This window comes from Phragmites australis, chromosome 19 (genome assembly GCF_958298935.1).
Source record: "Phragmites australis chromosome 19, lpPhrAust1.1, whole genome shotgun sequence".
Classification (NCBI taxonomy): domain Eukaryota; kingdom Viridiplantae; phylum Streptophyta; class Magnoliopsida; order Poales; family Poaceae; genus Phragmites; species Phragmites australis.
Window position 1 is genome coordinate 5,474,305 of NC_084939.1, and position 11,925 is coordinate 5,486,229.

Genomic DNA, 11,925 nt, shown 5'->3' on the forward strand with positions numbered 1-11,925 from the left:
CTTAGTGAGTTCATGCAATGGTGCAGCGATGGTGCTGAAATCCTTCACAAAGTGACGATAGAATTCAACAAAACCTAAAAAACTTCGCATATGTGTGATCATTGTAGGAATCGGCCAACTGTGTATTGCTTCAACCTTGGCTTGATCAACTTCAATTTTCTATAGAGTAACAACATAGCCAAGAAAAGAGACTCGATCCATGCAAAAGATGCACTTGTTAAGGTTACCAAATAAGCGTGCATCACGTAAAGCATCAAAAATAGCACGTAAATGGTCAAGATTTTCTTCTAATGATCTGCTACATATCAGAATGTCATTAAAATATATCACCACGAATTTACCAATGAAAGTGTGCAAAATCTCTTTCATTAATCTCATGAATGTGCTAGGTGCATTAGTTAATCCAAATAGCATTACTACTCACTCGTATATAATCCTAGCTTAGTTTTAAATGTTGTTTTCCATTCATCTCTTAACTTCATGTGAGTCTGATGGTATTCACTACGCAAATCAATATTAGAGAACACAATAAAGCCATTTAATTCATCAATCATATCATCTAACCTAGGAATAGTATGATGATATCTAAAGGTAATGTTATTAATCGCTCTACAATCCACACACATGGGCCATGTTCCATCTTTCTTAAGCACTAAAAGGACCGAAACAGCACAAGGGCTAAGAGACGTACGCACATAACCTTTATAAAGAAATTCTTGCACTTTGCGTTAGATCTCCTTAGTTTCTTCCGAGTTGGTTCTGTACGATGCACGATTCGGTAAGGAGGCCCCGAGAATGAGGTCAATTTGATGCTTAATTCCATGGATTGGTGGCAGCCCTGACGGCACTTCCTTCGGAGAGACATCAGTGTACTCTTGTAAAAGATTAGCAACAGCAAGCGGCAAAGAAAAAGATATATCCTCAAGTGAAAATATTTTTTTTTTGCAAACTAAAGCATAACAAACAGAAGTATGAGCATCCAATTTGTTCATAGCAGACTTGGTAGCAAGAAAATAAGCACCTTTCAATTTAAGCTTATTTTTCCTCTCATGAACAAATTTAGGCTTTTTCGTTTTATGTTACTCAAATTCCTCTGTGACAATCTAACCTTCACTTTTAGCATGCTCCCAATTGTTTTTCTTTACTAACTCTAGCAATCTCATCTTTTAAAATAGCTTTAAGAGACATCGGATGTAACACAATTTTCTTCTCTTTGTGCACAAATGAATATTGATTACTTCGACCATGATGCAAAGAATTTTTACCATACTGCCAAGACCTACCTAACAACATAGAACATGCTTGCATAGACACAACATCACAATCAATAGAATCATGATACGAGCCAATAGCAAAATGTACGCTCGCCAACCGTGTTACCTTTACCTTGCTGTTGTTATTGAATCATTGAATGTAATATGGCTGCGAGTGCGGTTTGGTGTTCAATGCAAACTTTTCAACCATCTCGGAGCTTGCCAAATTGTTACAGCTTTCCCCATCAATGATGACACTACATGAACTCTCCTTGATGACACAATTAGTGTGAAACAAAGTATGTTGTTGATTCTGTTCCGCCTTCTCCGTTTGTGCACTCAACACACGCTGCACAATGAGGCTCTCATAGCGGTCCACGTCTTTAGTGCCAATGTGCTCCTCCTCTTGATCAGGATCATCTCCATCCCCTGCATGGCCACTTGCAAGCATTAGCATATGTATCCGCATCCAAATCACTAGTAGAATAATACTCACCATCATCCCACAAAATGAAGACGCACTTATTTGGACATTCCCTCTTCACATGTCCAAAACCCTTGCATTGATCACATTGAATATCCCTCATTTGCCACGTAGATACAACAGAAGAAGCGCTCCTTTCTGGTGTTGGTGCAACACTCTTTTGTAGCCTCGATTGCTCGAGAGGCAGAATTGCTTGTAGAAGAGTGCGGATTGTTGTTGGTAGGAGATGGCAAAAGCACAGCCGGTTGGAGTAGCACTTGTGCGGGGGTGCCATGAGCTTGTTTGACCTGTAGAAACATTAGTCCTAGCACTGCTGCAATGTCCCTGCACTTTTCTTTCAGCTTTACAAGCAAGATAAAATAATCGAGTGACAGAATTGTATTTCTTGTAAGCTAACATGTCCTGAATTTTACGATTTAAACCACCCATAAATATAGACATAGCATCCTTGTCTCCCTTGTCTAAGCCACAACTCAACATACCTATTTGCAACTTTTGATAGTACTTTTCTATACTTTTACTACACTGTTGCAATTGTTGCAATTTATGTAATAGATCACATGCATAATATGAAGGACAAATCTAGCTCCCATGATTCATTTTAAAGCATCCCATGTTTGTGGTGTATTATTTAGTTTCTATCGACGATATTCACTCCACCAAACAGAAGCAAAATCAGTAAAATCACTAGTTGCAGCCCTAATCCTTTTACCTTCTGGAAATTCGTGACAATAAAATTTTGATCAACAACTAGTTCCCATGTGAGGTAAGCATCAAGATCGTATTTTCCATCAAAAGTGGCATAGTGAATTTAATCTTTCCTAGTGCTTCATCATTGTCATGTACCTCACGGTGTGGGAGTACACAACCCATGCCGATGCGATTGAAACGTAGTCGACATCGATCACGGGTATCTACATCATCAAGCTCAGAGTCAACGGCATAGTTGCCATTGTTGGCTGCTACCTCGTTGTGCAAATCACCATTGGTATTGCGTAGGTTGCCAATAGTGGCCGCGATGGTGTTAGCCACTGGAGGGGCACGACCCATCTCTTCTCGGCATTGCAAAATCCCCATGAGAGAGGTGTTGATCTCTCCAACAAAAGTCTCCAAGGTTGCAAGCTTGTTGTTTGTGTCAATTTGAGCGGCCTCCAACTGACCAAGTCATTTATTGTTCACTTGCACATCTTCATTCAGACCTTCAATGTGTAGTCTTACTTGGCGTTTAAAGTGTTGTATGATGCCCCTGGTACGAAGTGAATGTGGTGACGTAACATTCTTCGAAGATCCTGCCATTGTTAGTGGAAAACTAACAAAAAGAACAAAGTAATAAAATCACAAGAATATGCCTTATGAACTACTCGAATGTGGGTATGTCAATTCTCTCACTCTCAACATGTTCAACCAAGCTCTTACCTATTCTTACTAGCTAAATAGGAGGTGATAGCAACCGAAAAGATAGGAACAACCACTAGTGAATGGTTGTATCAATGATGCAGTCGTTAGTTCTTGTGAAGTGGTAGTCGTATTTGTGGAGCTCTAGGTAGGCTAAAAGTGTAACAAGGATAAACTAGAACCACGTAAATCAAAAACAAGTTGAATAATCATTCAACGATGGTACCGTGCTGGTCCTAGGCTAGACTGTACTAGAGATGTGAGCCTAGGCACAAACGAAGTCACCGATCATAGCGAAACAGAAGATACAAGCATAAGCTCTGAATTTGTTTTTCCTTCTTCATCTTCTTTTTTTCCTTTTTTTAAAATCTTTTTCTTCTTATTTTTTTTTGCAGGAGCTCGAAATCCTTCACTAAGGCAAAAAGAACTCCAAAACAAACAACTCACAGCACAAACTTTTTTTTTGACCAAGGCTATAACGATAATAAAATCGAGAAACTCTGAATACTTCTTCTCTCTCTTTTTTTCACAAAGACTCAAACTTGCAGAGATCTCACACTTGCGGATTACAACTCGGACTCAACTCAGAAGGCAACTCGGACTCGAATAGAAAAAACAACTCGGACTCGAGGAGGAACCCTAATCTGAGTAGATGATGTAAATAAAGATGGTGATCGTTCTTATGGTGGTGGTGGTGAGGATTGCAACAACGATGATTCTGGTGGTGGTGGTTATACTGGTGAAGGTGTTGATGTGGCGACACAAATGTGACTAGAACTCAAAACTCTAAAGGACTAAACGCTAGGACCATCAACTCGACACGATGATGCAACCGAAAACTCAACAAGCCTCGACTACGCAGAACTAGTAAAAGGCACAATATGTTTTGGAACTTGGAAAAAAACTAATCTACTATTTTTTTGGTTTCTTTGGATCGTAGGTAAAGCAAAAAAAAAAAACTAGAAGTCTCTCACTGATCAACCTGAAATTTGATACCACTTGATAAATGTATTAGTCCCGATTTTTTGATGAGAGAGGTCGATTTCGATTTAGGTGGAGTAGACGCTGACAATCCGACTACACCGTCCAAGAAGATTGCGACGTAGCAATCGATACACGAACTCTAAAAATTGTTCGTGATCTTTCGGAGCACGACCAACCTAACCACAAGGGTATTTGTTCTTGCAAGCAATCGAGGAATGAGTAAGAACAAGATGAATAAGCAACTTAATTGCGAATATAGATAAAGAACACAATATGAAAACAAAAGTGACGGGGTTTTGAAAACAAGTAATCGGGCGGTCTAGTAGATACGCACGTTTACAAGGTGAAATAGCAAAAACTAGTTCTAATCTATCAAAACCTGAACCCTAGAAGAGTGTGCGGCTATCTATTTATGAGGTAGAAGAAGAGATAATTTGGTCAAAACAACAGGAAGCCGAACTGGACTCTAATACAAGGTCCAAGTTTGATTCGGACTGGAAAACAGATGTGAATTTCTTTGACGATTCCGGACAGCTTATGAGGAATTTCTAGGTGAGGCCAGATACATCTGAAAGTAGAAGAAATTATTTTTCCATCAAGTACTTATGGGCCCCGAGAAAATTTTGGGATTAACAGTTATGATCTTTGTCAGTTACAGCTGTTAGGAGGACTGAATCCGAATCAAACTCACCTCCACTTGTATACTTGTACTTATGTGGTTCTTCTCTCTGGTTCCTAAGGATAATAAAATTATCATAATAATTAGATAGTAATCCATTCTTACAAATATTTATGGGCATCCCTAGGAACAAGTTCACCTGATGATTAAGTTGACGTGCTCGTGCACGCATTATTGGTCCTTTTATCACCTGTTCAGCGTATTGTGTAGTAGGAGGAATACGTGTATCTGTAGAAAGTATGTCCCTATCAAGATTAAACTTTGATCCGTAGGAAATTAAAGTTTAATCAACACATGATAAATAGTTTTATTTTATTTTATACGCTAGTTTTTGCAGTCCAATTATACTATATTTTATTCATAAAAAACATAGTTGCGTTATAAATACTCCATACTGTGAGTTTTTTCATAAGTTTTAAAAGTCATTTATGATTTTTTTAATTTAAAAACTATTTCAGCTTTGTGCCATGTGGCCGTATCAGCGCCATGCCACCCAAAGCGTTACTGGGTAGGACATGCATAAAACATCACTACTACCATATCTCTAACAACCCGCTTCGATCAGAGACAACCTGGCAAATCATCACCACAAAAACGCCTCAGAATTCCGCCCGTCCTTACGTTTCTCCAGGGAGATCCAGCAAATAAATCGACATCGAGTGCTTGGACCCATAAACTGTTCCAACACATTGCAAAAGAAAAATTCAACAGTTGAATATCAATGTCGAGACCTTGGACCCATAATCACCAGTCGAAGCAAAAACATCTCGGTCCAAACAGTCGGTCAAACTTTTTCTTTTTCTTTTTGGGTGGTCAGTCATAGTGGTGCCGATGAGATGTGAGGTTTCCAATTCTGTTTCACTACCTCCTCCCCCGTACGTGCGAGCCGCACCGGCAACCCGAGTCCGGCTCATCTCGCACGCTCCCCCCACACGTGGCCACCGGCGACCTGCACTCATTGACAGCCTCGCATATTTGAACGACCACCCACACGCATCTCTGAACGACCCCGAAAATAAAAAAAAAAGAAAAATCTCTCTCTCACCTGAAAATAAAAAAAATGTTGGAGCAAAATACCTCAATATTACTGAAGTTTCGCCATCAAAAGCTCATTCGGAACCCTTAGATTCCAGATTCTCAACTAGAAGTCTGGCTTCTGAAGACCGCGAACTCCTCCGCTTACTGCCTCTTGAGACAGGGGAATTTGCTAGTCTTCAGAAGGGATTATTGGGGGGCGATCTTTAAGGACACTGATATTTTTGGCTCTGTCAGTCTATATCTGTGAATCTTGGGTCCCCGAAGGTCTCTCAGATTCTCGGGCTCCAAAGCTCTCCAGAGCCTTAGTCTCTCGGAGCCTCAGTCTTCCGGAGCCCCAGTCCTTCGAAGCCTAGGAAAACTCTCTGAAACTCGAGGAGTGGATCATCAAGTCTTGGAGAAAAATCAGCTAGAGGTGGCTCACAAGCCGTTCTCCGCCTGTAAGGAAGTAACCGATATTTAATGCCGATGTAAGTGGTAGTCATCCTGATATCTCGATGCAAATGAAGGTCATCCTAGCATTCGGAACAGTGCGACGTCGTACCACAATTGACGACTGACTAAGTATCGCACACTCTACTAGATCACCTACACCACAATATTTGCTATAGTAGATAATATCCTCAGGGGTAAATATATTCTACTTGAACCCAGACTGTGCAATTCTACTAGCCCTAAGTCTCTATAGCATAACGATAATTTGAATCGCTATCTCTGTAAGAATATATTTATATACTTACACCCCGAATGATACTATAAATATAAATCCATAGTCATCAGGCAAGAGATGAATCTCTCGATGATAAACATATCAGTATTTCTTCCTCTTAACTTCTTCTTTAAACTTAAATCTCCTCTGTGGAGGAGCCTCTTACCGTACTTGTTCGTAGAAATATTTTCTTACACCAACAAAAATATATCTCACTATCCTAAAAATAAAAAAGAAAATATCTCTCTCCTGAAAATAAAAAATGTCTCTCTCCTGAAAATAAAAAAGAAAAATCTCTCTCCCTCTCCTGAAAATATAGAAAAGAAAAAAGGGAAAAGTGACTGGCAAGCAAGCTAGATCCAAACAAGGCCTAAACAAACCGCCGGTCAAAGTGTCAAACCTGCCACCACACAGGTAGGGCCCACCACCCGCGTGCCCCACGCCTCCCTTTATACGCATCACCCCACCTCCTCCGCTTCTCACTCTCTCACCTCACACACACCAGTCCACCGCACGGCAGCGCCACCGCGGCCGCAGAAGCAGATCAACCATGAAGCAGTGGAAGTCCCTCATCGCGCTGCACTCCTCAGCGCCGTCCTGCTTCCCGCAGCCGCCGTCTCCGTCGCCGTGCCCCTCGCCTCGGAGGGATCCGCCGGGGGAGGATGGCAGGAAGCTCCGGCCGGAGGAGGAGTGGCAGGGGAAAGGAAAGGCGGTGAGGCTGGTGGGGTGCGACGGGCAGGTGCGGACGTACCGGCCCCCTTTGACGGCGCGGGAGCTGATGCAGCAGCACCCGCGTCACCTGGTGTGCCGCGCCGACGCGCTGCTCATCGGGGAGAAGATCCCGGCCGTGGCGCCCGCCGAGGAGCTGCAGCCCGGGCAGGCGTACTTCCTCCTCCCTGCTCACCTCTTCCGATCCGTCCTCTCCTTCGTCTCCCTCGCCTCCTCGCTGCTGCTGCTCCTCTCCGCCGCCGGCAACGACAAGAACGGCAAGAGCGGCAAGAACCGGCCGTTCGAGCTCCACCGCACCGACTCCGGCACGCTCCAGATCAAGTTCTCCGACGACTTCCTGGTCGGCTCCGACCCCGACGCGGCCAACAAGGACGACGCCCAACAGCCCAAGAAGCCCGCGGTGCTGCGCGGGGACGAGCGGCTGGAGAAGGAGTACGAGGAGCTGGTCGGGTACGGCAAGTCCCGGCGCTGGGCGCCCAAGTTGGAGACCATCCAAGAAGTCGTCGTCGTCGCCGCCGCCGCCGGTGAAAAGGGCGCGGAGAGGAGGAAGAGCAGGTCGCTGCCGTTCCTCGGGAGGCTCGGGAGCCGGAGGCGGCGGGACGCTTGCGGCAATGGCAGCGCGGTGGCGTGCTCCGGCTAGGACTAGGCTCCGGGAGGGTGATTAAGGTGCCGGATTTAGCTGATGATGCAGTAGTGATGCCGCCGCGTCCTCATTTGTAATTACAGGAAAGTCGAAATTTTGGTGCTAATTTGTAAGTACATGGCAACTTTTCCTCTACAGTTTCTTGTGCCATTAATCTCTGCTGCTGGAGATTTGTGCATGGCTATACCAGCAGCAGCAGCTGCCTCCTCTCGCATTCCCTGTCTCCGTATCAGCGTAGGAAAGGAGATGCTACAAGGATCCGGATCGCCTGACTTCATGGCGCACAGTGACATGTGAGAGTCGCTATAGTAATCTGCAGTCTAGCAATTCTATTGTTCATCCATTTGGCAATTCACGGAAATACTGTAACACTTGTCGTGAATTGAAGTCGCCGTGAAGGGGATCCCAATTCATGCTTTGCTACAACGGTCGCCGTCTGAGACCAGACCAATGCGGAAGAAATGGAGCCTGCACTAGCCATGCCAAACTATGCTGCTGCTGGTAGAGTGGTATCCTCCCGTCATCAAAAGTTGGGCAAGCAAATCCGAATCACCCTTGTGGTAATCCTCATCCAAAGCCATCTTCGATCTCCTGCCGGCCGGTATTCCAAGCTGAAGATCCGAATATGCCGTTGCTTAATCTCAAGCATCTCTTCCTTAGCATGAATTAAGCAAAGATGATAAGATGCTTAAATATAATTAATTATCTTATTAGTACTAATATAAACAGTAATGTTTAAGTAAGTATATTGCTCTTCGTCTAAATACATGTGCTAATCTAGTTAAAAAAACTCTAGTTTTTCCTATAACACTTTCTTTAAGTATCTATTGCACATGCTCTTAGAGGTTATTGCACTATAGTTGTGTAGTAGTAATAACAAGGTTGTTAAAATCGTAGACTCTAAACCGAATCAGAGGTTTTATCGCAAATCATAGAATCTTAACTACAAATATCGTAAAATCATGGATTCTACTCCATGGAATATTTAGTAGAATGGTAGAATCAGTCCGGTCGATCTTGAATCGCGATTCTGATAACTACTACTGGTACTAATTAATTTCGGTGGCTTGACACGAAGATCAATTACGAGGAGGTTGGCACCGTGCATGTGGGACGCACCATGGATCAGATGGACGGGTTGCGTGCATGCGATGTGATGCGTGCATGATTTGGTTTGAGATGGGAGCTAGCAAATCAAAGGCAAGGCTTCAGGTTTGAGCTGGTTTGGTTTGACCAGGGTCAAAAATCGAGACAGCAGCGCTCGTACAGCTCAATGCACGAGCCGATGACCCCAAAATCAAAGTTTTGCTGCTCTATATCATGGGCCTAAAAATCTCACGATCTTAACCGTCAGATCAATATTAGACCGATCATCTCTTTCTTCTTTCTTCTAACAGAATTGATGTCTTCTTCTTTCTCATGACGATGGCTCAAGCCCCTATCCCGATGATGTCTTAATCGTTGGATCTGTAACAGTTACTCCTAATACACTAATATCTCTGTTTTAATATCTCTGTTTTAGAGCTCCCCAACTTATTCGATGGTTCTCCACCATCTACTACTGGCAACACCCCTACCCTAACTTATTCCGTTGAGTCGATCATCCGTTGATCTCTCTCTAAACCTAACATCTGCCGGAAAGTGATCATCACTAACCTGAAACTCTAATCTCATTGTCGCTAACCTTATCGTCAGATCGCGCCTCTTAATACCTGAAATTTAGAATGCATGCAAATCAAAAGGCAGCACGTTCTCCTAGGCGATTGGGGAACAATCAAGACGTCCCTTTTGCTTGGCTTAGACTCCTCAAGAAACGATCAGCCTGTTATCGTTTGTCGGTGCCTGACGCGTGGGGCCAAGTGTTAGGTAAACAACTCGGGGTCCTACTGTCCGTGACTGTCGTAGACGGATTGGGATTAGACTATTTTCAATGCTAAAACTTTAGTATGATTTCTTATGTTACCATATTAGTTTGACATAGCAGTAAATATTTCTTATTTAATATATTGTTTTTATAGATGATCCACCTAATAAATATCTATTCTTTATTGTCTGCTTAGGGAATTGAAATAACATCTATAATATCGTGCTAGAAATCTTTCACAAAATATTGATATTTCCTGTCTTCTATTCAATTATTTGATACATCAGAAAAAATCCTATATGATACTTTATTTATGTGTGTGATACCTGAACCGGAGTGGCTTTACCCTGTCTCGGTCTAAGGACGATGTGTGACTTCACACGTGGAACTCGGTACGGTGCCAATTGAGAAAGGAATTCAAAATCATCCTCCGTGTCCTTGTTTATTATACTCACAGACCAACTTGTGGCTTCGTACACTAATAATCTTATTGTACTCCAGAGTCAGTCAGTGATTAGTAGCTACTGCAGATGAGATGAAAGTGGACCTAGACTAGTAGATCTGCTTTAGCTTTTACATAGGTTTTCCTTTCTCGGTCTTCCAACTTTACCGTGGAATGTAAGTCGAATCGTCCCTACGCGCACGTCCTTAGTTCTAATGACGGGCCTAGCATTTTCAAGTTAAAGTATATAATTAAAAAAAGTATTCGATAACTATAAATATTAAACAGTAATAAGATCTAAAATTTTGAGTGGAAAACAATAAAATTTACAGATTTACTACGTTTCAATCGATTGAAATTAGAGCTTTGTTTCACTCGACGCGTTATCCACCTGATCGTCCAATCATACGCCTGTTTTTTATCTGTACTCAGTCAGGAATTTTTATCTAGCATGTACTAAAAAATTGTATATATCTCTACTATAAAAATATATTATTCACTTGTGAATCAGCTTTTTTTTAACCATTAGATCTTCATCCAACAGTTATTGTCAAGTAAAATATACTTTTATTTTCACTCTATTGAAAATTAGTAGCTCCCTATCATTTATTAGTATCAGCAAGATTTTGACTACATATCACTGACAAGTAATATTAGCAGATGTTACTGTGTGCAAAAACTAGAATGCTTATTGACTCTGTTGTTATTACGGATTTACTATGATTCAATCGATTGAAATCAGAGCTGTATTTCACTCGATACGTTGTTCATCCGATCGTACGTCTGTCTTTTGATCTGTACTCAGTCAGAGATTTTTGTCTGGCATGTAAAAAAATTGTATATGTCTCTACTATAGAAAAATATTATTTACTTGTGAATTAGTTTTTTTGTCAGCCATTAAATCTTCATCCAACGGTTACTGTTGTCAAGTAAAACATACCTTTATTTTCACTTGATTAAAAATTAGCAACTTCCTCAAGATTTTGACTACATATCACTGACAAGTAATATTAGCAGATGTATGCACAACAGTTTTTTTGAAAAAAAATATATCTGTACAACTGCAGTCATCTGGACAGATAGATGATGAATCCTTTGCCAATTGCTATAGTCACTTCAGTCTATGAACAATATGAAGTCTAAAGTCATGTAGACAGATTGTAGGAAAGAAAAATTGCAATCATCTGGAATTAGAACTAACTAGCAATGTAAAGGTCATCTGGACAAATTGTAGGAAAGAAATGTAAAGGTCTAAACTCTAAATTAGCAATATGAACAACAAATTACTAGATTAGCAATAATGTCTATGAACAACTGAACAAATCAATGAATCACCTTCAGAATCAAAACTAACTCTGATGGGTGCTGCCGCAGCCGTCACACTCTGCGTCGCCGCCGTTCATCTCGGTTCTGAACTCGTCACTCGTGCGTGCGTTTGCCGTTTGGGGTTCTGGGCACTGGACCAAAGGATTGGTCGATTGGCGATTGAGCCAGTGGCCAGTCCAAACAAGGCACTGCGCCGGTGGCCAAGACCGCAGGCGTTGTTTGTGACGCGCGCGCGTGCGGTCAGGTCAAAGCCGGGCAAGGGGCCGGCCGATAGAGATGCCGGTCAGAGCGGGCGCTGCATTGCTGCTTTGCCCGCCGTGCGCTGCCCGCGTCGGCGTCGCCTTGCTTGCATGCACCGACCGGCCGAGCTGTCCTGGTGTGT

The 11,925-nt window shown here is 42.4% G+C and overlaps 1 protein-coding gene across 1 annotated transcript; it reads left to right on the plus strand.

Annotated features, from left to right (window-relative positions):
• Nucleotides 1-7,023: 7,023 nt before the first annotated feature.
• LOC133899891 (uncharacterized) lies at nucleotides 7,024-8,061 on the plus strand. The gene has a single exon (XM_062340925.1). It carries the CDS (start codon nucleotides 7,090-7,092, stop codon nucleotides 7,906-7,908), a length of 819 nt encoding a protein of 272 aa, XP_062196909.1. The 5' UTR covers nucleotides 7,024-7,089; the 3' UTR covers nucleotides 7,909-8,061.
• The last annotated feature ends 3,864 nt before the right edge of the window (nucleotides 8,062-11,925 follow it).

Excerpts from the sequence above, each read along its gene's own strand:
- LOC133899891 (XM_062340925.1), top strand. The coding sequence starts at position 7,090 with ATGAAGCAGTGGAAGTCCCTCATCGCGCTGCACTCCTCAGCGCCGTCC.